The sequence below is a fragment of the Podospora pseudopauciseta genome, chromosome 3 (genome assembly GCF_035222475.1).
Source record: "Podospora pseudopauciseta strain CBS 411.78 chromosome 3, whole genome shotgun sequence".
NCBI classification, from domain to species: domain Eukaryota; kingdom Fungi; phylum Ascomycota; class Sordariomycetes; order Sordariales; family Podosporaceae; genus Podospora; species Podospora pseudopauciseta.
Genome location: NC_085893.1, coordinates 851,563 through 876,854, shown reverse-complemented (window position 1 = coordinate 876,854; position 25,292 = coordinate 851,563). Strand labels below are relative to the sequence as shown.

The window sequence follows — 25,292 nt, the reverse complement described above, 5'->3', positions numbered from 1 at the left end:
GGTAAGACTATGACTTGAAGACTGCCGGCAGATGCCATGCCGGCACTCAACACAAAGAGATGTATGGGCATCATTCGCCTGCCCGCACACTCTCACATCCTCGATGCAGAGGATTTCCCTCACGATGTTGACTAATAGTTTTGTTTTGTGTGTTTATACATGCAACAGGATGCATGCTGTCAAAGATTCTTAACCTGTCTCTGTAGTCAATAACATTCCAAATCTATACTCTACCTCTGTCCCTACCCACCCCAACACCCCTTTTGTGTAACCCCCCCCCCCTTTTCCAATCTCCTCAAGCGCTCAACACCTTCACACTCCCATCCTCCATCCCAAAATACGCCTCCACCGGCTTCTGCGCGCCCCCCTCCCCCGCCTGATTCCCATTCTTCCCATAAAACAACCCAATCTCCGCTACCCCCGGAATCTTGATCAACGCATCAGCCAGCTCATCAACCTGCCACTCCCCCTTCTCCTTGTCACTCGTCCCCTCCACCCTGAGCGGCCTAAACGGCGCATCAACAATCCACATCCCATTATCCGTCACCACCGCCCCCGCCTTCCCCGGCAAACCCGGCCTAACCTTCGGCCCCAAACTCCCCATCCTCTCCAGCTCTCCCAAAACCCTGTTCGCCGCCAAAGGCAGCACCTCGATCGGAATCCCCTTTTTCCACATCGTCCCCAAGGCAGGGCTCATCTTCCTGAAGTCCGCCACGCAAACAAACTTCTTGCTGCTGGTGGCGACGATTTTTTCCTGCCAGAGGCAGGCGCCGCCTCCTTTGATGAGGTTGAGGTTGGGGTCTACTTCGTCTGCGCCGTCGAAGCAGACGTCTAGGAGGGTGCCGGGGGGGAGCTTGTTGATGTACTGGAGGTTGAGACCGGCGGATTCGATGAGCTGTTCGGATTGGGCGCCGGTTGGGTAGAAGGTCATTGTGGAGAGGGTGGTGGGGGGGACGAGGGTGGTGATTGCTTCTACTACGTAGATTACTGTTGAGCCGGAGCCGATGCCGATGCGGGTGCGGGATGGAAAGGGGACGAGGTGGGCGGTGACGGATTGGAAGGCGGCGAGGCGTTTGGATTGTTCGATTAGGTCGACTGGGGAGGGGGTGGTGGTGGACATTCTGGCGGTCTTGGGGAGGTGGTGGTGAGGTGAGGTCAAGGTTGAGTGATGATGCCGGGAGAAAAAATTGGATACTATGGTGGCGGCGGTTGTCGTCCCGCCGGCTCCGGAGGATGGGAACAACGGTCCTGCTGGTGGGAGGTGGGTTGGTCCACTTCTTTTGCAGAGGGAGACGGTTAAGGATGAGGCGCCTCGGAGAAGGAGGTGATGGTGCTTATTCATGTGAGTTACAGCTGAGCCAGGAGGGTGATAGCTGCAACTCGCTCACTCACTCGTGAATTTGCACGTGGTTGAGCTGTTGAAGCTGGTCAATCGACGCTGTTTCAACCCGCCAGCGGGGCACAAGTGCAGGGGTAGCAAACTTTTGTGACGTCACGTGGAGCGAGATATTTTCTGGGGAAGCTGATGGTCAGTGCTCACATTGCACGACAGTCCGGATCTCGTATCAAACTTCATATTGGTTGAGGGATGAGATTTCCTGCCTTATTGACTGCTTGATCGGCATTCACAAGTTGTTCTATTGCACTTTCACACGACATTCCAGAATCGCAAAATTTCATAATGTTCATTTTTTTTTTGAGTGTATGATCCCCAAGACTATGATAGAGATGGGTCTCTTGAACTCATGCAGTGAGTGAGTGAGTGAGTGAGTCGCCTCTCTGCTAGGTTCATGCATGCGCTGATCAAGACCATCTAGTGCTCGAATCTAAAGTCCAACCTCTTGTTGCCCTCATCCTTTGTGGTGGCCAGATAATCGAGTCGCTGCTCCTCCGTCATGGCAGCCCACTTCTTATCCCTCGACTTGTTCTTCCAGACATAGTAGACCTTCACCAGCGCATAGACAACAATGTTCATGCACAGAATCGCGAGTAGCTGTCGGTTACCACGCTTATACAGCGACGCTCGATCATCCTCTCGGTAGATATTCGAGGAGATGATGCCCGACGTCTGAACCGCCATGTTGTACACGGCAGCCGAGATGGTACGAGACCGAACCGAGTTCGCGTTTCGAGAATTCCACGCCACCTGGATGGGATGGGGGTTCGGGAACGACAGCAGCAGTGTAGTCACGGCGTAGATTACCCAGCGGTTGGTGTTGGCAAGGTCGGCAACGTTGAAGAAGATCAAGAACGGCAGACCCCAGATCTGACTGGTGACAGATAGCGCTGTCAGGTTGCTGAACTTTTCGGCTGCGTATGCCACCGCCAACATGGTGATCATGTGGCCCACGGTGTAAGGGATCGTCAAGAGGTTGGCCTGGAAGGTATCGAAGCCCAGACCTCTCAGGGAAAGAGTCAGATACTGCCCAACAGGCACAAAGGGGATCTGGAAGACGAGACCCAGCGCATAAAGTGGCCTACCACAATGTCAGCTTTCAGTACTTGATGACAGACAGCAGCAACTGGCACATACCACAAGTCATAATCCTTCAGGCTCTTCCACAACAACCCGACGGTAATCCGCTCTCGGTTGTGCATATCCGACTTGCTGGGATCCTCGCGCAGCACCCGGTTCACCATGATCACTTCCTCCCTCTCGTTGAACCAGCCTTCCTTACCCTTGCCTCGGAACCAGGAAGCAGTCTGGCAAGGACCAGCAGGCATCAAGAGGAACGCCATGATACCGATGATCAGAGTCAGCAAGCCCTCGATCAGGAACAGCCACCTCCAGCCTGCATGACCCTCGACACCACGCATACGCAGGAGACCTTGAGCCAAGAGTGCTGAAAGGATATCGGCAATGCTCATTGCGGTCCAAAAGTAACCAAGACGGATGGTGAGCTCGGCATGCTTGTAAAAGTATGACAGGTAGAGGATGATCTGTTGAGTTGTTAGCAGTTACTCAGTGGCAGAAGCAGACAAGGTCTCTCACATCAGGGATGAAGCCACCTTGAAGCATGCCTAGCAGTGCACGGCAAACAAGGAAAGAGGTACGACCACTAAGCCAGAACTGGGCGCTGGCAACGATGGACCACAAGACCATCTGGGTTGGAATCCATCGGTCGGGTCCGACCCATTTCGAAACCAGCTGAGAAGGCAATTCTGCGCAGAGGAAGGAAAGCTTGAAGACAGTATTGCCCAGGTTGTAGTCTTGAGTGAGTGTCAACCAAAGAACCCGCTGTCTCTGTCAAAATCTTGCTCACCGTTGGTGTTCATTTTTAGCTCGGGGAGGAAGTTATCCGTCAAGGCTTGACCGATGTTGGCACGGTCAAGCTCCAGAGCCATGAACATGATGCAGGCCCAGACCATGATGCGCCAATCGATCTTCCGGATCAGTTTGTTTTCTTCCCCCCAGGTCCATCTTGCGAGGGGATCGAAGCGGTGGGTGTTTTCCCTGAACAATAACGTCAGTTTCCAAGAAGTACAAAACAACAAGGGCGTATTCACCATTCTGCTGGTGGTTGGTATTTCTCAGCCGTCTCTGGATCGTCAAAGACACTAGGAAGTGTTGCGATGGCTTCCGAGTCATATGGCTTGCTGCGCTGCCAGAAGTGCTTCTTTCGCTCGATGGGCTCCCCTAGAGGTGGAATAGAGGCGACGGATGTGGAGGAGGCATCGAAATCCTTCTTCTCAGAGTCGCTTCCGCGCGCAGTGGCTCGAGTCAGGGCCTTCCCTCGAGTGAGAACGGTCGCCATGGTGTCGTCTTTTTTGCTTCTCTCGTACCAGATGATGCGAAGGAGGCAAGACTGGCCGCTGCTGTGGATCGACACTTCTTTCACTCGGTATCATCACGAGAGACGGCCCTCTTTATACCCATCTCCTCGCCTGGAAATATTGATTGCTACACCACGGGAATTATCACGACTTTCACGGGTACATGGCATGGCGAATACAGCCTGCAGAATCACGCTTGAAGGTACTGGATCATTGGTACCGGGGAGAAAGCAGATCAATGCATACTGGTCTGCACATTACCTACAATTGTCGGTGCGTCCGAACCCCCCCGGCTGGGTCTTGCCCCCCACTCAACACTGATGGCGACATCTACAATGTCCCGTTCAAGCGGTTTGCCCGCTTGACAGCACCCTCAACCAACAGTAGGGACGGGAGACGGCACTTCAGACGAGGAACAGGACCGAGATCTGGACCCCTGGTTTCCAGGACGAGAAGCGCCACAGACAAGAACGTGGCTATCAGCTGGGCGAAGCTTGTCGAGAACAAGACGAAGCCATCGGTCTAGACTCTCTGTTTCAACCCTACCCAGCACGCTGGGTATCTCCTGCCATCTTAGGCCGTAGTGGCAACTATTTGGTTTTGAATGCCCACGCGGATATTCAAAGCGTGGCGAAGGAAGGCAATTCTGGAGGTTCATACCTTGAGAAAAGATCCTCACAGCGTAACCACTATCCTTCAGACGATGCTCCGACAACGGCTCTCGAATCTGACTGATTTCATGACCCCTGATAAGAAATCTTCAAGATTGATACCCTACGTTGGAGCCTCGGCATTGAAATCAGTTATTTCTGAGGTTCCAGTGAGGTTGGTGTTGCGGGTTGGTGGGAATCCGATGGCGTGATGATTCGTGATCGCCTTGGCCCCTGACGCGACGAGATACTTACGAACCGCTGGTTTGCAACACTCTAGTAACAACTCGGCTCCAATTGGCTAGCAGATGATTTCCCCATACCAAAAAAAAAGAACAATATGGCGACATGGCCTACTAAACTGACAGAACACGCCGTCTTGCATTATCTCCGGCTTCCACCCTTGACTGCGGCTGCTCCTAGGGCTACGGCGCCGGCTCGGGCAGGGAAACGTGGGGGTAAAGGCGCGACCTCAACTGATTCCTGGAACACGGAATGCAGTATGCCGCAGCCGGATGTCGTCTACTCACCCCGCAGTTTCATGATCCTCGGCGCCGGGTCTCTTTGTCCTCTGGGTTGTATCGCAACATCCGGGGCTGAGCTCACGTTAAGTCCGGACAGCGTCGCTAACTTGACGACATCACGAAATGCGCTATTGCGAGCTCGTCATTGCTGCTGATTCGACAAGACACGGATACGGTACACTGGAGGGCCACGACCTGATTGACCAGCCCATGGGTGCAGACTATGGCAGCTGTGTTGCGCGGGGTTGCACACCCTCACGCAATGTTGGTGTGGATGGTGATGCACTTTTTGGCTCCGAGGCACCAAAGAGGTTGACCATCTGAGGCCGGTGGAAGGTTGTATAAGAGACGAGGCATTCCGTGTATCAGACAGTCCAAATCCTCATCACCATCACCTCACATCCCCACACATCAGAAACAGACACAATGGCTCCCTCCGCAATTGAAACTCAAACCCCTGTAGTGCCCATCGTCACCAAGGGCGCCGCCCCCACCACCGAGAGACCGGCTCCCCTCAAGCTGACCGGCCTGCTTGATCAGTTCGAGTCCTTCGAGGTCACTCCTGTCATTGGCAAGGAGTTCCCCAAGGCCAACCTGGTCGAGTGGCTCAACGCCCCCAACTCAGACGACCTCCTCCGCGAGCTTGCCATCACCATCTCGCAGCGTGGCGTTGTCTTCTTCCGTGCCCAAGACGAGCTCACCAACGAGCTCCAGAAGAAGCTCATCCTTCGCCTCGGCGAGCTCACCGGCCGCCCCGCCACCTCCGGTCTTCACATCCACCCTCTGCTCAACTCTGAGCGTGAGCTCGGCGGCGACGACCCGGAGATCAGCACCATCTCCTCCATCCAAAACAAGAAGTTCTACGCCCGCGGCGCCATCGCCGACGAGCTCTCCCCCAAGAAGCAATCCACAGGCCAATGGCACTCCGACATTGCCTTTGAGCCAGTCCCCGCGGACTACACCTCCCTCCGCCTCGTCGAGCTCCCCACCACCGGCGGCGACACCCTCTGGGCCTCGGGCTACGAGCTCTACGACCGCCTCTCGGAGCCCTACCAAAAGTTCCTCGAGTCCCTGACCGTCACCTTCCAGCAGCCCGGCTTCAACAAGGTCGCTGAGGCAGCCGGCTTCAAGCTCTACGACAAGCCCCGCGGCGCGCCCGAGAACATTGGCACCGAGCTCAAGGCTGTCCACCCCGTCATCAGGACCAATCCTGTGACCGGATGGAAGTCCCTCTTCCCCGTCGGCGGGCACGTCAAGCACATTAACGGAGTTACTGAGGAGGAGTCCAAGGCGCTGTTGACGTGGTTTTTGGACTTGGTGTACAAGAACCATGACTTGACTGTGAGGCTGCAGTGGAAGAACAAGAATGATATTGCGATTTGGGACAACAGGAGCACGTTCCATACTGCTACTTTTGATTACCTTGGTGGGGACTATGGGGAGCGGTTTGGCAACAGGGCTGTGGGCTTGGGGGAGAAGCCGTATTTTGATCCTAATAGTACTGGGAGGAGGGAGGCGTTGGCCAGGGAGAAAGGGCAGCAGTAGGGTGTCTAGGGGCTTTTAGTGGGACCTGGCCTGGATTGGTGTACGAAGTTTATGAATGAATGTATCTTATTTCGTTGACTCAACTCCTCAGCTATGTAGATTGATTGAAGCTGCATTCTTGCCGTGGCAGAAAACTATACATATGAAACTGTAACTAGCAAATTTGTGCATGACCTGTCCCGAGAAAAGGGGAAAAGGGGCCAGTTCAGGGCGTTTTGCCCACCTCACTCAACCTTTCATAGGTGGTGATATTGACTCCGAAAACCATTCAGGCTGAGTGGCGCAATGGTAGCGCGTTACTTTCCGGTTTCAACTTTGGTTAAATCTCCAGCTGGTAAAGGTTCTGGGTTCGAGTCCCAGCTTGGTCGATGTTTTTGTTTGTTAGGGTCACTACTCCCTTTTTTTGCCCCTTTTCTCTAAACACGACACCATTCTTCGTTTCTTTTTTCTTTTTTATTTTTCTTTTTCTTTTTCGATTTTTTTTTTCAAATTCTGAGTTTGTTTGCAGGAGGGCCAACTGCAGGATGATTTACTTCCACCATTGAGCAATAAGTGACACTTCAACTCTGCCAGGAAGTACCCCAGCACAAAAACATATCTGTCATGTCACAACACCACCGAGTCAAACGCAGTACCATGATACCACCATCATCATCATAATCATTAGAAACATCTCAACAAAGGTAATAACCCGAAGTATCCAGCATCTTCAAACCCCTAAACTCGAACCTCCCATCCATCCATCCCTAATAAGGCGCACTCCGATGCCCATGGCACCACAACCACCCATCCAAATTCTGCATGTAGGCATCTAAAAACCAGCAGATTAGCCACCCACCCATCACCTGGACAAAGAATCGTCGTTGTTTCAACTCACCAATATTCACAGTACTAACAACATCCGCCTCGGTGAAATCCCAGCAAGTAGACCTGATCCCCGTGTTCCCGTCCTTGTGCGTGTCCCAGCATTGAAGAAAGGCGTTGCCCCTTTTCCGACATGTCAACATCAGCGTTGGTTAGTCCGTTAGTTGGAGGGAGAGGAAAAACTTACGTATCCTGCGAGATGAGCCTCCCGGTCCAATTGTCAACACCCACACACAAATTCATGTCCTGCCTCGTCCGGAAGTTGCTCCCGTCCTTCTTCTTGCAGTTGGCCACGACGTATTTAGGCTCCTGCCACGACCAGGTGCACGAGGCCGCGAACCCGGCCGAGGCAAGCTCGGGGAGGGCCGCGAGGGCAAGGGTGAGGGCTGAGAGGGTGAGCTTCATTTTCGTCTTGCTTGCTGACGATCTGATGAGTTGGATGGTGCTGCTGATATTGAACTTGCTCTCCGAGAGACAGAGGGGGGGGTTTTATACAAACAAACCACCAAAGATTCAAGCGGTCTCCCCTTACAAAAAGGTCTTGGCATCACTCTACTCAACAGGGGGCGGACACCTCGTCGACTCCATCGCGCGGAGCTCGTTAGCGTAGGCAGCCGGATAAGGAGCCAATCGGTAAATACAAACGTAAAAGAACTATTGTCATAGACAACTCCACGATGCCACTTTGGAGGGGCGATTGCAGATATCATTCCTTGGGTAGCATGGTATGTTGTTGTTCGGTTCTGGGCCCAAGAGCCAATAGCACAAACGTAGGAATCTTCCCGTCGGGATGTTGGGATGGCCCGACACTACATCTCGATTGGTGACAGCATCAGAGATGATTGGCGAGAATCCGAGTAACAAGCTTTGGAACTGTTCCCCTATCCCTGAAAAGTGCACATTCTTGCATGAGTAAATGTCCTGACCATGATCCCATGGCCCGGATACCGACCGAGAGATGAAAATCAACGCGCCCTGCTACAACTAATGGTATCGACTGCTGCTTGCAAAAGCAATACAAAACAAAAGCACAGAACCAAAAATCAATAGTACAACAACAACCCAATCTCCATGTGTGCTCAGCCTGCGCTGTTACCGCCGCTTCTCATCACCCAACCACCTTCCTTAGAAATAACTCCTCATCGCGTCCTGATACCCCGTCCCGCCCTTCAGATCCCGGTCAAAGTTTGCCTGTACCTCCAAGACCTGCCGGATATGGCTCATACACAAGGGCTCGCCCTTGTTAACCGCCAGCGCCTGCGCCGTCCTGACCGTGTTCTTGATCTGCCTCCCGTTCAGCTCCTTCCGGGAAAGACTTTCGTAATCGCTATCGGTGAACGGCCCAAGCTTGCTGCCCTCGTGAGCACGAACGCGGTCGATGAAAATCTTGAAGATGGCCTTCCTGGCCTTTTGTTCGAGGTTGCCGTAGCGAAGGGCAATGTGAATACGGGATTGGAAGGCGTCATCAAATGTCTGTGTTATCATGTCAGCAAGAAACCGACAGCAAGGGCAGGCAACATACCTCTACACGGTTCGTAGTGAGGATGAGAATGTTCTGCACGTATTCAACCTGCTTGAGGAATATCGACACCAAAGCATTGCGGTGAATGTCGTGCATGTTCCTCTTCTCGAGGAAGACGTCCGCTTCGTCGAGCAGGAGGATGGCGCCCCAGGCGTGGCAAATGTCGAGAATTTTTTGTAACTCGGTCTCGAGGAAGCGAGAATCGGTGCCCAGCTCGCCCGCGGAAACCATGTAGAGCGGACACTTGAGCAGTTCCGAGATGCCCTCGGCTGTCAAAGTCTTGCCAGTACCAGGCGGACCATGAAGAACAGCTATAGGCTCGTCAGTGATATGCAGCATGTTACGAAGAGAGCGAAAAAACTCACCGACCAGGCCTCTTCCCTTGCCTTGGATGACATCGTCGATACTCTCGGCCGCATGGTACTTGTGAGACTCGACCAACGCCTTGACTATGTCTTTGGTCTTGGACTCGAGCACTAGCGAGTCATACGCCGTTTCGTTCCACTGAATCTCCTTGACACCAGAAACGGTAAACTCAAGCCACAGCTTTTCCGCAAACGAGAACCCAAGCACCACGGGAGAGGCAATCAAGTAGTCCTCCTCGCTGAACTCGGGAATTTTCTTGGCGTCCTTGGAACCAGTGGCCGGTACCTCCTTGTTCTCCGCCTCCTCCCCATCTTTGGTCTCTTCACCGACCTCATCATTCTGCGCCGAAACCTTTTCCAGCTTCTCCCCCGTGTTGTTCTCAGGAGGGCCGCTCCGCTTGGGTCTATAAAGACGAGTGTTGCGCTTGAACGCTTCCTCCTCGTCATCAGAGCCACATCCACTACAGTCCGACTCATCAGAGCACTCATCATCCGAGTACCTGTCGTGGTCCTTTGGCCGCACCATCGAAATCGGGTAGTTGGGATTGATCCTCCTGTGAATAGCAGGGTCGACCATGATCCGGCCATTGATATTGACCTTGACAACTCCCTTCTTCTTCTTGTAGTACGCCATGCCCTGATGACTCTTGTAGTACACACCAGCCAGGCCGACGAACTTCTTGCCTCGCTCCACCAGCTCCTCGCGCACCCTGGCTTCGTTCTTGTGGTAGCTGAGCGGATAGCAATTCAAGCTGGTGATCTTGCGAGCGCCTCTAAACTCCATAATCTCCTCTGAGACGCTTCCGTAACCAAACTGCTTGCCGTCATACTCGAAATACTTACCCTCCAAGTAATAGTAGTCGCCTTTCATGAACGAGGAGTGTTTCTCTGCGATCTCAACCTTGAACACGCGAGGCTCGTCCGGCGAACTGTAGGTGTGGGCGAAAGCAAGAGTGTTGGGCTTCCAGAGGGCCCAGAGCAGGTCAAAGGTGATGAGTCCGTTCTTTAGCATCGGGTACAGACTAACCACTGTTAGCTATCGAGAATGAACCATGTGATTTCAGACGCCCACCTCTTCTTGACCTCCGCATAGTCCTTGTCGAGGTACTTGATCAGGACCTTCAGGTGTTTGCGCTTATCATCCAGACGCTTCTGCTCCTTCTTAAGATCCCGCTTGGCACCCTTGCAAGTACGCCGTTTAAGGCCCTTCAGGGCTGTCTTCAAATCATCGAGATAGCTTACAATTATCAAGTTAGCCACCTCCATCAAGTCGCAAGGTAAGGGCAACTTACAGAAAAAGTAGATTGGGGTCCAGCTTGGGTGTGCTCTCCACCAATGACACGCCTTTAACATTGCCCATGACATCCTGCAAGCACTCGCGTAGGAGTTTACTCTTGATGTCGACAATGGTAGCCTTATACTTGCCCTCCCAATCAAAAGTTCTGCGCACATGAAACAGAAAATCATGATACTGCGAGTCAACCGAACCCTCGGCCGTGTCCTGGAGCTTGTAGTTGTGAATCGAGCTGTCCCAAACTTGGTCAACCCGCTTGTAGTTGAGCTTTGCCGCCTCCTCCTTCTTCTTCTGCTTCTTTCTCTCCTTTTTGTCCTTGGTCGGACGCTTGCCGTCGCCGAGAAGGTTGGGGTCCAGGAGATTAGAAAGGCCGGCGTCCAGATCTCCCAGACCATAGTTGCCTCTCCCGCCAGGAGTTTGGCCGAAACGAGGCCCTCTCCTGGAACTGCGAGGAGGATTGAAGCTCGGGGGCGCACCGCCGTCATAGTCGTCGTTGTTATACTGACGTGAAGGGTTAAAAGAATAAGGCATGGCGTTCTGTCTCTGGAACTGCATGCCTTGAGATGAAGACAGGGGCACACCGAGTGGCAGGTGTTGCTGCTGCTGCGCCAATTGTTGCGCTTGCGCCACAAGAAGGTGCATCTGTTTCACCGCCTCTCGTGGGCTCATCTCGTCCTCAGAACAATCCTCGGTTTCGGCTTTGGAAGCATCAGAGTCAGATTCGCCGGATGAAGACGAGGACTCCTCCGATGTGACAGGTTTCTTGGACTTCTTGCTTCGTGACTTTCTCTTGGACCTACTAGCCTCGTGTCGCTTCTTTGTCACCCGCTTCTTCTTGGACTCGCTCTCAGACTCAGAGGAGCTATCGTCATGGTCCGAGGCGGAGTCAGATTCGCTGGTGTCATCATCGGTGGCGCTCTCGTCGGAGGAGGGCAAGGCATCAGCCTTCTTCTTCCGCTTGGCTTTCGACGACTTCTTCTCGATCTTCTTCTTGTCCTTTGGCTTGCCAGCCACTCGCTCGCCGGTTTTCTTGTCTGTGGCAGCTGCCTTGGGGTTGCCTTCGACTGGGGCCTTGCATTCCTCACCGTTAGCAGGGGCTGGCGGATTCCCCTCGCGCACCTCAAGCGAGTGCTTGTCTGTTTCCATGATTGCTAAGGATACCTTCGCAATAAAGACGGCAAAAGAGCTGATGATATTGTTGGGTTGCAGATTGGTTGGATTGGTTGAAGATCAAGCCTTGAGGTATTGGTCTGGTGGGTGCGGAGTATTGAGGACCAAGAGGGGCACAGAAGGAGCACTTCAGTGGTGAAAAACTGCAGACCGAGTAGGTGCCTTGTACTGCAATAAGGTTGTGCGACTGGCAGGCGCAACGTGGGTGGTCAAGAAAGAAGCTTAGACCCGCGGGGGGTCCGTATTTGAGGATCTGTTGTCGCCTTGCCAATGGTCAGAACGATGGTGATGACTGCGCGGAAAAGTAGGCGGACAAAAGAGCCAGTGAACCAACTGTGGGCTCCCGAAACAAGACGGGTCAAAATGAACCAATACCTTCCCACTCGCTGGTACACAACTGCAGAGCCTGTGCCAATGCGACCGAGTAGATGGGAGACATCTGACGATGCGACAAACGGAGAGGTGTTCTCCAAACCGGCAACTTATGGAGAAGGCAAGCGACTTACTTGGTTCAAGAGAGACAGAATGTAGTGCGTCCGATGAGCGGCACCAAGATGCTGCCGTTCTCGCTAGTCGCCGCCACTTCACTGGATGATGGCGGACGAGAGTGATGCAGGGTGATGTGTTCGGCAAGACAGTCTGCAGGAGTCGGTGAGACGTTGAGACGTTGGGACGTTGAGGAAGTCGAGTTTAGTACTTTTTCTCCAGATGTAGAGTGGCAGCGCACGGCGAGGTTGAGGACCCGGGGTGCCCACTGGTAGTGTCGGGTGGTGTGCCAAGTCCAGCAGGGTGTGTGACTGACCCAGACCACGGCAAAGTTTGGTCGAACTGTGTCCGAGCTCTTTTCCTTTCTCGATCTCCGAGTTAATAGAATGGAGAATTCGGTGCTTTTTGCTGACCTGGACGTTGATGGTGGTCTCGGTCGTTGTGGGATATGTTGAGAGATAGGTGACCGATACCTAAGCTCTTTTGGCGAATGATGCAAGCTGACAGCCGAGAAGTGCTGCAAGCAATGGCGAACAAGTCTGCAGTAGCACACGGAGAGATGACCGGGGCCGGAGAACCACTACAAAAGCGTGGGGTTTGGGGTGCAATAAATACTTCAGAGCTGATGTGGCGGGGCCAAGGATTCGTAAAGGTGTGGAACACTGGTCAACCAAAAGTATGAAAGAGAACCAGGATGATAAGGGAGTACAGTGGCTGATAATCCGAGGTGTTCGAGAAAACCGTCAACATGTCTCGGATCGAGGCGGCATCATGTCATGGTGTTCGCTTGCTTTTAAATGCCGACCTTCAAACAGGTTCACCCAATGAACACCATCCTCCGCATGGAAGGCAGGTTTGACCAGCATTAGTAGCCAGCAGAAGGCTCATCGCATGTCTGAAATTGCTCTCTAATTGGACCCGGAGGCTGCCACTGTTTGCTATTGTTTCTCCAAATGGGACGAAGTGGTGCCAAAGAGTGGCATCCTGATTGAGTGGAGCCTGCTTTGCCGCCTTTGTACGCATGGGTAGAGCCTCGTTTCGGTAACAAGACAGAGGATTGGCAACACCATCAGATCGACTTGTAGAGATGATGTGACATCCACGAGGCGAGCGCTGGCAGGGGTCACAGAAGGACAAGGCAAAAAAGGCAGCTTGGAGCACCCCACCTGCCATCTCAGCTTCCAAAGCCAAGAGCCAGTGAGAGATGCTCTACCGAAAAGAAGAGAAGACAAAATTGAGCTTCGTGACCAGAAATCCGATGAAGTGCCTAGCTGTTGCCTCTGTGCCCACACGTGGAAAGCCTGAAAGGAATACAACGTCCTGCCAACCGGCTGTTGGAACCGTGCATACTGTCGGACTGATCCGAGAGTATCGACAAATTCAGGCCGGGGTGTCGGCGAGAGGCACCAGTCAAGTCCATAAAGAGAAAGAACAGAGCCTCAAGATGACAGCCAAGAATGGGTCTCTCCTGGCAGAGAAGGCAACCAACAAGGCTGACGCCAACGGTGCCTCTCTGTCGCGTATCACCAGTCGCACCATAGAATCCGAGATTTGGCGGCGATAGCGATATCTGAAGCGAATGTTTTGGCGCCCTTCGTAAATCTGGAGAACTGCCTGGAGCGTGTGCGTGCCCACAGATCTCTGCGAGTTGCTGATTTTCGTCGGGGCTGCCACACCACTTCTGCTTCTTGTCTTCATTGCCCCTCTTTCTTTCTAAGTGTCTCACATTCGGCCACCGAGCGTTCTCCTCGACACCGTAAATGGCTGGCACTAGGTACAAGAACCGAGACACTGTTCAGTACCCCTGTGTGTTAGCCGACGTCGTTTTGATGACGATCCGAGAGCAGTGGGCTTCCAGAAAAACACCATGATGTGGGAAACCGTGATGCCAATCGGGCATTAGACCTAGGCGAAGAGGGGCTGCCAGCGATTTGTTCCGCGCCTAGTGTTGCAACCATGTCCCAACCCGCTGGCACGACGTGAAGCTTGCGCAGCGTGCCAAACGCTTCACCCCAAGCAGGTAACCACAAAAGGGCCGCACAGAGGGTTGGCAATGTCGACTCATCCACTCGAGCACTCAGGCAGACGGTCCAGAGATGGTCGTATCATGCAGTTGTTCTGGCTAACAGGCCGGGCGCAGCTAGGGTCGGTCCAAGGGCAAGGCGCCAATACGGTGACATCTCGAATCGGATAGGTTGCGAAGTGTGTCAAATAGATCACTCGGCATCATTCACATCGTGGCAATCCATGTCACCATTTCTTGTGCCGAGTTGCAGGCTCCTGTGGGCTGCTGCTGGAGACTCAGTAAGCCGTCGACATCAAGTTGAGAAGTTGAGCCGAAGCCCAAAGCGATGGAGACGGCATCCTTCGGCAGTGACTGAACCGAAGGGTCCAAGTAGCCAGCCATGTGCACAGCAGTATCTGCATACCGAAATCGGCCACGCTTCACAGCAACTTTTGAGGAAACGGCTTTGCCGAAACACAGGCTGACCTGGCGAGTACCACGAACTCGATAGATTGGGCAAGGATCCCGTATCAACACTACCACAGCACTCGTATGAAGTCGATGAAGGATATCACACCATGACGGGGAACTGCCGGGTGCTCATTAATTTTGCATGTTGTGCAAGACCGGGCTGTTACTGGTGGGAGCGGGTTGAAGCAGCGAAACCGTGCTGCCGTCGCATTGAACTGAGGGGTCGAAAGAGAAGGTTAGGGTTGCAGATACCACCGTTAGGGATGCCGTTGCATTGAGACGAGGCGATAAACCCAACGTTGAGAAATTTGGAGGACCGGTGTATCCATTTTGTGATCTGAAGCTGGAAGAAAGAGAGATGGAAAAGAGAACACAGAGAAGGAGTTGCATTTTCCAGGGCAGGTCTTCGCCAAAAGATATCGGTCGGTGATGGCAGCCTGGGCACGTGATCTGATTGGTCAATTCCTCGCCCCACTGCAGTTCCCAGATGCAACACAGCAGACATCACCAGCCATAGACCTCGACCAAACAAGCTGCATCCAATATGCAAGAATCCCAAGCCACCATCTATCCAAATGTCGAGCAAAAAGAGGAAGGTACTGGATGATCTGGAACAACCCGGTCGCAAGTCCCAAGCAGCTCCTGCATCTCAACAGTCCCTCAACGTAGCGGCTTCAGATGATGCTCACTTTCGGCACCTGTATGATCGTGAGCTCGACTTCAAACAACTCGCCGAGAAAGATGTAGACTTTGCTGCTGTGTATGTTTGTGTCTATACCTTCCACCTTACCATAGCACTGGCTGATGATGTGACTCCAGACTCCAAGAAAATGGCCATCTCGATTTCACCGAGCCAAAAGCGGTCATGCAGCTCACCAAGACGCTGCTGTCACTCGACTTCAACCTGAAGCTGGAGCTGCCCGATGACAGACTGTGCCCTCCAGTAGGCTTTCGCCTCTCAGATACAGTGTCGATTCTCGCTGACAAAGTCATAGGTGCCAAATCGACACAACTACATTTTATGGCTTAAGGAATTGGTAGACACCTCGTCGTACGAGCCACCAGGCCGACCAGCCTGCGGGCTCGACATTGGAACAGGAGCAAGCTGTATCTACCCCTTGCTGGGGACGACCCAGCGCCCATCGTGGCGTTTTGTTGCAACCGGTATGTGCTGTTCATGTTGGTGAGCATGGTTACCATTGCCAGCTAACACCAACCAGACATTGATGAGAAGTCTTTGCAATATGCAAGGGAAAATGTCGCGTTGAATCATCTTGAAGACCGAATTACTGTGTTGGGGCGCCAACCAGAAGACACCCTGATTCCTCTCCGTGGCAGAGAAAGCGAGAAGGTCATCCACATCGATTTCACCATGATGAACCCTCCTTTTTACGAGTCTGAGGACGATATGCTCTCTTCGGCGCAAAGTAAAGTACGTCCGCCACATTCGGCTTGTACTGGCGCACCTGTCGAGATGGTTTGTGAAGGTGGCGAAATTGCTCACATCAGTCGGATGTTAGAAGAGTCTCTGGTGCTGAAAGAGGAGGTTCAGTGGTACACCTCCATGCTAGGCAAGGCTAGCAGTGTCGAGACTTTGGTTGACAAGCTCAAGGCCAATGGGATAGACAACTACGCCATCACCGAGTTCATACAAGGGAACAAGACCAGACGATGGGCGCTTGGGTGGAGTTTCGGGCCGATGAGACCAGCAGAACATGTTGCCAGGGTGAAGACCAGCGGCTGGAAGAAAGTCTCGCCGCCAGTTTTGGCAATTGAGGTTTTGAGTCTGCATCCGGGGAGATCAATTGACCACGCCATCACGAGGATTAACGAGGTTATGCGGTCATTGGAGCTACTGTCGTGGAACTGGGACACAGACGCCAGAAAGGGAACAGGGAGGACAAGAGAAAATGTTTGGAGCCGGGCATCGAGGCGGAAGAAAATGCGAGACCAATCCACAAGCTTCTCCGTGTTGAGTTCAGCCGCGCCGGGATCTGATCCAGTGCAATGCCGGCTTGGGTTTGACGTTGCCGTTGAGATGGGCGTCCCCACGACAACAGTAACAGTGCATTGGCGGGAAGGACATGACGCGGTCATGTTTGAGAGCTTAGCGGGCTTTTTGCAGGGAAAATTGAAAGATTTGGGATAGGAGCAGGTCGTCTAAGACACCGTGGCTGGAGAGGAAATGAGTTCCTGGAGGTTTAAACACAACTTTTGGCCCCACTATTTCCGCCAGAGTAGTCAGGTATTTATCGCGACACCCGCCGTGAGTTTCGCGGAATCTTCCATGGCGCTTCTTCGCAACCACAAGCATATTCAACGCTGCCAAAGCCCGCCCCGCGACGTCATCCTCATCAACCCTCTCTCTTCAATTGACAAGACAACAACACACCCACCCAAAAATGTCCGACCAAACCCCCACCACCTCCCGCTTCACCGCCCAAAACCAAACCACCAACGAGCGCCTCTCCCACACAACCGTCGGCCTCGTCGGCCTGGCCGACTTCCGCAAACGTCGCGCCGAAGTCCTCGAGCAGCAAGAGCGCGAAGCCCGCGAAGCCGCCGCCGCCATCACCCGCGTGAATAACAACAGCAACATCCCAACGCCCCCCGACAGATCCCAAACCGGCACCCCCGCCGCCGCCGTCCCCGTCCCTAGTGAGAGCGAAACCGACCGCCGCCACCACCAACCTCCCCCGAAAAAGAAAAAGAAAACCACCACGAAGCGCACAGTCAAGGCGTTGGTGTCATTCGGAGATGACGATGAAGAAAACAATCAAGAGGAGGATGGGCCACAAACAACAAAACTCAAGTCGAAAAACCCGACCACCGAGAGCGAGAGTGACACGAAGAAAATAGTCAACACCTCCGCCCCCGTCATCCCCAAAGCCCTGACCAAGGCAGCAAGATTAAAGGAACAAGCTGAAAAGGACGCCCTGAGGAAGGAGTTCCTGATCTTACAGGCGGCGGTGAAGCAGACGGAAATTGCGATCCCGTTTGTCTTCTACGATGGCACAAACATCCCCGGGGGTGTTGTCCGGGTGAAAAAGGGGGATCACGTTTGGCTTTTCTTGGACAAGAGCAGGAAGGTGGGGGCAGAGCTGGGAGTGGGAGGGGATAAGAATGCTAATGCGAGGAGGGATTGGGCGAGGGTTGGGGTGGATGATTTGATGTTGGTGAGGAGGGGTGTTATTATTCCTCATGTAAGTTCACTTCGCAAGGGTCATGAGACAAGGTTATTGACATTTAATGTTAGCATTACGACTTCTACTTCTTCATTATGAACAAGACTCTCGGCCCAAAAGGGAAGAGATTGTTTGAGTACAGAGCTGAGGCTCCTCTTCCTGCCGGGGACAGTGCTGCTGCTGCTGCGACAGCAAGTGGTGGCGTTCTGAAGGCTGGTGGGAATATCAGAACGCTGGAGGGGGCGGGTGATGACCCAGAGTGGACAAAGGTTGTTGATCGGAGGTGGTACCAGCGCAACAAGCACATCTACCCGGCGAGTGTGTGGCAGGAGTTTGATCCTGACGTGGATTACTCCAAGGAGATCCAGCGGGACACTGGTGGAAATGCCTTTTTCTTTTCGGGGACGAAATGAAGTCCCGATTGACAGTATCCGCAAGCAAGTTCCCGGTGACAATTGGGATTGGCGGAGATGGATGATGCCATCACAGCAAACCTCTACCACCAGGGCCGGGTCGTTTGTTGGTTGAAAGGATCAGATCTCTCTCGATTCCAATCGACGTGCTGAATCCCAGCTTCTATCTTGCTGGGTTTTAAGTCGTGAGCTTTTCTTCTTCCCTCAACCATTAACCAACCACCACCCCACGCCCGCCAATCCAAGCACAATCCACCCCGGCCACAGGACCAACAGCAAGATAGTGTTCCCCGACCCAAACAGCAATACAAAAATCTCAAACTCGAGCCTCTTTCTGAACAGCCTTGACCTCTGCCCGTTCCAGACTTTGGCATAGACCCACCTGCCCGCTAGCACACCGCTCTCTGCCAAGATTTTGGAAAGGAGAAAAGAGCGGTAGGCGACGGCCTTGCTTGCGACAAAGGAGGCGGAGGCGAGGATGGTTAAGGCGAAGAGGGTGTTGAGGTAGAGGTGGTAGGCGAGTTGTTGGAAGTGGTGGATTGTGTGGACTAGGGGGGAGATGGTGGTGATGAGGAGGTCGGAGGATTGTTGGTTTCTTTGGAGGGTGGAGGATTGTTGCCTTGAGAGGGTGGAGGGGTGGGTTTTGCGGGTGGTGGTGGTGGTGGTGGCGGTTGTGGTGCTCATGGTTGTGGGAGCGGTGTTGAGGGATGGTCGTCGAGAGATTGGTCGGGATGGTGGACGGAGGGTTTTGGAGGAGGGGTGGAGAGGCATAGTTGTTTCGAGGTTGAACATGGTGATGTCGACCCTGGTGGGGAGATTGATAATTGTGTGGCGGTTGTTGTGAGTGATAAATAGGAGCTGGTATTGTTCGGTCCGATCGATCGGATGGGTTTGTATTTGTGTATGTGAGTAGTCACCCCAACCAATTCTGAGAAAAGTATATCACGCAAGATGCGGGTGGGTATGTGAGAGAGGGGAAGTGTTTATTAATGATATATGTAAGGTGTATGTAAGTTTCCTTTCCAATAGTGTGCTGCGATGTGAGTGTGTGCCGTGGTGGTAGGCGGGTATTATTAACAGAATCGGAAGTTGTTGGGGAGAGAGGGAAGAGACTGCTACTTGTAGTTTTGCTCCGGAACTTCCCCTGCATCGGAGCTTGTCTGGAAACATGACGGCACCGGGAGACGCTAGCGAGGAAACATCGTGGGTGGATATTTGATCAAGAGAGACGCCGTGGACCTTCCATCATTCCGTGGAGAACAGGGCGGTTGGATGATGACTGTTGGTCCCCACTGGCGAAGAGACTGGAATGTCTTGGCGCCTCATGGAGACTTCGACCCGAGGACCCGGCAGATGCTTTCGGGGCGGGCTTGTTACAAATCAGACATGTTTGGGAATAACAAGCCCAATTGTTTGCAGAAAAGGATCAGAGAAACGACGAACGGTATGCGCGCCTTTTTCTGTCTCGTCCTCCAAGTAGTTGTCTCATCAATCGATGCTCGGTTCGAGGGTTGAGTGCATAAGGGCCAAACGAAGGACCCCTTACCCCTCTTGTTCCCGGCGACTCCACTATTTGACGTCGTTGAGTTGAACCCTGCCGGCCGTTTTCTGCTTTTGGGGTTCCACTGAGTGTGGACCCCTGAACATCATCCACACCCTTTCCCACGACCCACGTGGAGAGATTGATTCGAGCAAAGACTGGACGGGTGGCAGTTGTGAGTTTAGGTTTGAGGGCTTGAATCTAGATGCGAGTGATGACTCTGTGACATTGAAACGGCTTTGGTGGAATGAACTGGAGGAAGTGGCTTGCGGAGAGAACTCGGGTTCGATCGATGTTGGCGAAGGCGTTGATCGCGAAGCGGACCAACCGCAGTGGGGGTTGAGCGTCTAGTGGCTGCCGTTGTGCCGTTGACAGCTTCTACCAGATGTTGGGTTTCGATGGATGGGTGATGAGCAGAGGCAACACATAACATCCCGAGTGTGTCAGATCCACGTCGCGCAGACGAAAGCCACTGACCGGATTGCAAGACCCGACCAGATGTGCTGGAAACGCCGGTCCTCCGGGATTGCAGCGGGTAGGGCGGGGCACCGGATGCAGCGAGGAAGATCCGGAATGAACCCTTCGGGGTGTTGGGGAATACTTCCACTGCTCAAACTGAATGGTCAGGTCGGCTCAGAGTTGGGGAAGACACTCAAACTATTCCATCTCTTTTTTCTCCCCTAGAGTTGGAGAAGTCACCAAAGCCGGCCTTTCTCTTCTTCTCCTTTGGTCTTTCTCCTATTGTCCTTTGCTTTATTTTTACTTTATTTTCAGCGAAGCCCGAAGATACCCTTTTTTTTATTTGTCTACTTGCTTGGCGTTTGGCTTTTGACTTTGTTGACGACTGTTTCTATTGATTTTGTGTTGATTTTTTGCGACGAGGACTCGGCATCGCTAACTTGAAACAGGGCGGCTGCTGCTGCGATGGTAGGATCTTGGTCGAATTCTCGTCATTGCTGATTCCCGGCTTTTCTCTCGCAACATTACTCGAGGAAGAGAAGGCTTGGAGCAGTTCCTGGTGGGATGCTGGAGGGTCAAGGTAAGCTGTAAGAAAAAAGCCCGTCAAATCTCAATGAATCGGACATTAAGAGGTATACCCATCTTGACGAGTGGGGGGATGGCCTGTCCTGCTGCTGGTCTCCTTCCATGGGAGAGAAGCTCCAGATGCCAGGAATACTTTTTTCCTATGGAGAGACACAACGAAGGTGGAGGTGGCCGAGACTTAAGATGCCGACTGTGTACTTGGTTGACTCGGACGGCAGAGAAACTGACGGTATAAGGAACAAGAGTCAGAGTGATGGCGATGAGTCCAGCCAACGACTCAAAGGTACAGATGAATACCCTGATGGATGGTGGTTCCTTGTCTGGTAAGCCAGCTGGGTTGTTATCAAGTTGATGAAATGAGCTGAGTAGGTAATGGCGTTTGATTTGGATGCTGTACAAACAAGATGCAACCTGGCATTAAGCAATAAGTCGAGGAGAATGTGTCTGAGAGGAGATTGATGTCAATTGAGAAGCCGAGACCACCTATACACGATGTGGATGGGAATTGCAAGACCTTTTTCAGCATCATATATCACAGGGAGTGAAATTTGAAGATCAGGACCTGACTGGGCACCGGCATCAAGTCATGTCCGTCACCTTCCTGGCAACTGTCAAAGACCATGGGAATAGATTGGCCAACTGGTCATGATCGGCGGAAACCATTGGCTAGAGAAGCGGTAGGAGACAACGGCAAGGTCTATGGTGCCTGAAACGTGCGGTCTAGTGATAGGTGAAGATTGCAGGCCACTGCGGCTTCTCCGCCGTTTGGATTTTTCTTCGAGTATTTGTCGACATTACCTCCCAACCCACCTACGACTTCTCGATTACACCGGCTATCTTAAAAGTCAGGCTCTACACGACAATGTCATTTAAGAAACCAATTGTCGTCTTGCTAGGCGGCAGCGCTGTGTGCGGTCCTGGCGCTCGGAGTGCAAAAGAAAATCGTTTGGCGGCTCAGTCGCGACATTTTGCCATTTCCTGTGAGGAGTCGACTGACAATCAATCCCATCTCTCTTAACACAGGGAGTTTTCTTTCTTGAGAAATTACACCTAACGTAATATAACGGACCAGGCATCAAACAAGTTGGGCACCAAGTGCAAAAGTGATTAATCTTCCTCCAAACCCTAACGTGATCCTGATTTGGAACTCTTGAGATTAAACAAGGTAAGCTATCCACTCCTGCAAGGTCATATTTGTGGCTGACATCTTAAGAACATCATGTCCCAATTGAATAGAGCGGCCCTTTAGGGTTATCCGACTTCTTGTCGACCCTTTCCAAGTTCACGACCCGTGTCATGAAACACTGGGTACAGCATTTGGTAACGGGAAGCCCTTAAAGCCTCTAGTAAGACTGACTGGCTTACCCAAAATTTATAATTCCGTCTCTAAGTTAACTCCCGAATAGTATCAACCCTAACAGCATTGCCCACTTCTATTGCGGAACAACCGCCTGTCATCGCAGATCTGGTATCGCACGGGGAGCATGTGTGCTACGTCTGATAGCCTTTTGTGGGGGAGTGGGATACTGTTCAAAAGCGCGGTCAATACCAGAGTAAACCAAACAGTATTAGGAGCAATACTGACAATTCAATGACATGTCAAAAGGCGTTAATGCCTATACAACCGAAACGAACTCGAACGAGTCTGGGATGGATTTCAGGGATCAAAGTACCCTGAAGTTCGATCAAACAATGAAGGCTTCAACGTAAAGCAGCCACTAGTCATTGGTATCTGCCTCCAGAGGGCATAGGACAAACAAGTCTCTGTGCAGGCGCCGGGATCATCAAGGGCAAACAATATCGCAAATCCTCCTCACACGATGGGAACAAAGTGCGACAATCCTGGATACCCATCTTGACACATCTCTCTCTCATGGAGATCTCCACAGAGCATTGGCGATGGTGAGGTAGTTCGAGGCCAAGAGCCATGTCTCAGCGTACCCCACTATCGCCTGCCCGATTGGGAGGCAGTCCATGATCTGATTGGTCAGTCCTTCCAACCCCAGCAGCCTGGTTCGAACGCAACGATGAGAGACACAGATCCTCGGCCGGCTAAGATACAAGGACCACGAACGCTGACATGATCTCGGGCGTTGAGAGGTAGCAGGGTGAGAGACGTATTCGCGGCCATTTGTGCAGCTCTGATGTGGAGGAAACGGAGTGGCGGCGCCACAATTGATGAGCCTCACCTCACCTGGGGTGTAGATGCTGGGTTGCGCTTGGCGGTTATGCCAGTGGTGTGGTCACTTTGGCGCAACTGGGAGACCATGGAATGCGCCTGGGAGGTCAGACACCATTTATGTGTCATGGCTGGTTGAGGAATGACAGTTGTGGTTGAATTAAAGTTTGGCAAAGGTGGGAGAGATGTGGTTGTTTCCGGTTGAACCTTGGGGAGTTACGCTGGACAACAACGCACTCAGGGGTGACAACGTACATTATAAGCGAGTCGCGCACTCTCTACCACCCCATGAATACTATCCTCAATTACACCACATCAACACACGGAATTAACTATAATTACATCAGAAACAGCTAAATCAGATGATTCTGCAGTCTCCTGGCAAGTGCGCGCATTATGACCAGGCTTACCGTATATACTATATCACCGAACGTTCGTACGAAGCCCCCATGCATTACTACTATCCGGCTACGTTTTTTATACTCCCTCCCTATCTATAGCCTTTTAATTTAGTAAATCCTGTGCCTCTTATACAGTAAGTAGCCCTCTAAGCCTTACACGTATTTTTTTAACTTTCCGGCGCTTACTTAATACTTTATTAGACTTACGGAGCGAAGAGACTTCTATACAAAGGAAAATTACCTAGTATATTATAGCCGTTATACCTTTAATAAATTAATTTACCGTAATTAATATTAAAGTCAGAAAACTATTTTTATAATTAATAATACGAATATTAATAAATATTAATTATAAATTAATTTTTAAAGATTAAATAACATTTAAAAGACTTAAGGTTATATAGTACCGGACCGTAAATTTAAAAATATTAATATATAAAACTTTATAAATAATTTAAAAAATATTTCTTTTAAATTATATAGGATAAAGTTAGTATTTATAAAGTTACTTTATATACTTTTTTTATTATAAAAGCAAAAAAAGCTTTGCAGAAAGTATAAAGGAATTTGAACTTATTTATAATTAATATATATATATATATTAAGTCCTTAATTTAGCGACTATATATTTATTTTCGCGGCTTAAAGTAATTAATATCAAGTAGTTAAAGGAAGTAAAAAGAGTATAAAGGTATATAAAGCGTAATAATATTATTTTATTAATAATAACGTTTAAATTCGGTCGAGTAATAACTTTTATAGCCGTTAAGGATTAATAATTAATATTTACTTTTTATATAAAACGCTATATAATAATTAAAGTATTTAATTTAATTTAAGCTTACTGGATTAATAATTTAATTATTATCGGTAATTACGATAGGCTAAGTAAATAATAAATTATATTTAATATATTAATTAGTAAAGTAATATTATATACTAAAATAGGTGCTATTAAGGCCTGTAAATATAGGCTTAAATAGCTATTGGCGCAGTATACTGCGAGCGAAAAAGTATAACGAACCCCTATCTAGAACCTTTAAAAGGGATACTAGTTAAAGGCACTTTTAAACAATTTTAGTTCGGTATAGCTAAATAGTATATAACAATAGCTTATCTTTATTATAATAGTTTAAATATTAACGATTATAACTTATATTATATATTACGGAATTATTTATTTATACTAACTAATTCTTCTATATATATAGTCCTTATACTAAGCCTAGTACCGTCCTAGATCGATTAACTTAACCCTCGATCCTATCGATACTATCCCTTTTAAAATTAGCTTTTCTAAGTCGATCCTCGATCTTAATAATTCTATTTTAATTAGTTTTTACTTATATATTAATAATTAATCTATAATACGCCTCGCGCTCTATTAAGTATTAAACCGTAATATAACGCTCCCCTTTTTAGGCCGAAGTCTTATCGGCCTAACCTACTCTCTTACGTTTATTAATATTTATAAAAATTTTTTTTTTCCTTTATTTTTTATACTTTATAATATTTAACCGTATAAGTAAAGCGCGACTTAGTATTAAACCTTTATACTCGAAAATAACGGATCGTAATAAGCTACTTACTTTAGTTTTACGATTTACTATTATTATAAAGTATACCTATTCCTTTTATAAGAAACGTAATTTCTCTTATAAGATTTTCCCTTCCGTTTCCGAATATTATATTATCTATATATAATATAATTAATTCCTTTATAATACTTATAGATTATCCGTTTAATAGCTCCGTAAAGTTATTATTTAATATAATTAAATAGAGACGGAGATAATAAAAGTTAAGTTTTAGCGCGCTATCCTAAATTAAAGAATTAACCGTTTACGTTTATAGAAACGA

At 50.6% G+C, this 25,292-nt stretch overlaps 10 protein-coding genes and 1 non-coding gene across 11 annotated transcripts; 4 read left to right on the top strand and 7 right to left on the bottom strand.

Annotated features, from left to right (window-relative positions):
- Positions 1 to 295: 295 nt before the first annotated feature.
- On the bottom strand, positions 296 to 1,342 carry RKI1 (ribose-5-phosphate isomerase rki1; the record flags this gene model as incomplete). The annotated part of the gene is made up of 1 exon (XM_062910687.1): positions 296 to 1,342. The coding sequence occupies one exon, from the start codon at positions 1,340 to 1,342 to the stop codon at positions 296 to 298; it is 1,047 nt and encodes a 348-aa protein (XP_062766643.1).
- A 471-nt stretch (positions 1,343 to 1,813) lies between these two features.
- On the bottom strand, positions 1,814 to 3,755 carry QC763_0049420 (uncharacterized protein; the record flags this gene model as incomplete). The annotated part of the gene is made up of 5 exons (XM_062905744.1): positions 1,814 to 2,477; positions 2,534 to 2,940; positions 2,993 to 3,210; positions 3,264 to 3,454; positions 3,508 to 3,755. The coding sequence occupies 5 exons, from the start codon at positions 3,753 to 3,755 to the stop codon at positions 1,814 to 1,816; spliced, it is 1,728 nt and encodes a 575-aa protein (XP_062766641.1).
- On the top strand, positions 3,087 to 3,465 carry QC763_0049430 (uncharacterized protein; the record flags this gene model as incomplete). The annotated part of the gene is made up of 2 exons (XM_062905745.1): positions 3,087 to 3,107; positions 3,283 to 3,465. The coding sequence occupies 2 exons, from the start codon at positions 3,087 to 3,089 to the stop codon at positions 3,463 to 3,465; spliced, it is 204 nt and encodes a 67-aa protein (XP_062766642.1).
- A 1,619-nt stretch (positions 3,756 to 5,374) lies between the features above and the next one.
- QC763_302440 (uncharacterized protein) lies at positions 5,375 to 6,493 on the top strand (the record flags this gene model as incomplete). The annotated part of the gene is made up of 1 exon (XM_062910686.1): positions 5,375 to 6,493. One exon carries the CDS (start codon positions 5,375 to 5,377, stop codon positions 6,491 to 6,493), a length of 1,119 nt encoding a protein of 372 aa, XP_062766640.1.
- Positions 6,494 to 6,764: 271 nt separating this feature from the next.
- Positions 6,765 to 6,861, bottom strand: QC763_0049400. Its single transcript has one exon. It is a non-coding gene; the product is annotated as a tRNA-Arg (tRNA).
- A 378-nt stretch (positions 6,862 to 7,239) lies between these two features.
- QC763_0049390 (uncharacterized protein) lies at positions 7,240 to 7,762 on the bottom strand (the record flags this gene model as incomplete). Its single annotated transcript, XM_062905743.1, has 3 exons — positions 7,240 to 7,304; positions 7,371 to 7,480; positions 7,545 to 7,762. 3 exons carry the CDS (start codon positions 7,760 to 7,762, stop codon positions 7,240 to 7,242), a joined length of 393 nt encoding a protein of 130 aa, XP_062766639.1.
- Positions 7,763 to 8,455: 693 nt separating this feature from the next.
- Positions 8,456 to 10,256, bottom strand: QC763_0049380 (uncharacterized protein; the record flags this gene model as incomplete). The annotated part of the gene is made up of 3 exons (XM_062905742.1): positions 8,456 to 8,830; positions 8,880 to 9,190; positions 9,245 to 10,256. 3 exons carry the CDS (start codon positions 10,254 to 10,256, stop codon positions 8,483 to 8,485), a joined length of 1,671 nt encoding a protein of 556 aa, XP_062766638.1. The 3' UTR covers positions 8,456 to 8,482.
- A 20-nt stretch (positions 10,257 to 10,276) lies between these two features.
- Positions 10,277 to 12,921, bottom strand: QC763_0049370 (uncharacterized protein; the record flags this gene model as incomplete). Its single annotated transcript, XM_062905741.1, has 4 exons — positions 12,608 to 12,921; positions 12,084 to 12,549; positions 10,537 to 11,971; positions 10,277 to 10,481 (listed from the first exon to the last, which is right to left on the bottom strand). The coding sequence occupies exons 3-4, from the start codon at positions 11,682 to 11,684 to the stop codon at positions 10,277 to 10,279; spliced, it is 1,353 nt and encodes a 450-aa protein (XP_062766637.1). The 5' UTR covers positions 11,685 to 11,971; positions 12,084 to 12,549; positions 12,608 to 12,921.
- Positions 12,922 to 14,831: 1,910 nt separating this feature from the next.
- QC763_302410 (uncharacterized protein) lies at positions 14,832 to 16,819 on the top strand (the record flags this gene model as incomplete). The annotated part of the gene is made up of 5 exons (XM_062910685.1): positions 14,832 to 14,905; positions 14,962 to 15,430; positions 15,490 to 15,613; positions 15,666 to 15,834; positions 15,891 to 16,819. The coding sequence occupies exons 2-5, from the start codon at positions 15,246 to 15,248 to the stop codon at positions 16,817 to 16,819; spliced, it is 1,407 nt and encodes a 468-aa protein (XP_062766636.1). The 5' UTR covers positions 14,832 to 14,905; positions 14,962 to 15,245.
- A 253-nt stretch (positions 16,820 to 17,072) lies between these two features.
- On the top strand, positions 17,073 to 18,787 carry QC763_302400 (uncharacterized protein; the record flags this gene model as incomplete). Its single annotated transcript, XM_062910684.1, has 2 exons — positions 17,073 to 17,873; positions 17,927 to 18,787. 2 exons carry the CDS (start codon positions 17,073 to 17,075, stop codon positions 18,266 to 18,268), a joined length of 1,143 nt encoding a protein of 380 aa, XP_062766635.1. The 3' UTR covers positions 18,269 to 18,787.
- QC763_302390 (uncharacterized protein) lies at positions 18,473 to 19,060 on the bottom strand (the record flags this gene model as incomplete). The annotated part of the gene is made up of 1 exon (XM_062910683.1): positions 18,473 to 19,060. One exon carries the CDS (start codon positions 19,058 to 19,060, stop codon positions 18,473 to 18,475), a length of 588 nt encoding a protein of 195 aa, XP_062766634.1.
- Between the last annotated feature and the right edge of the window lie 6,232 nt (positions 19,061 to 25,292).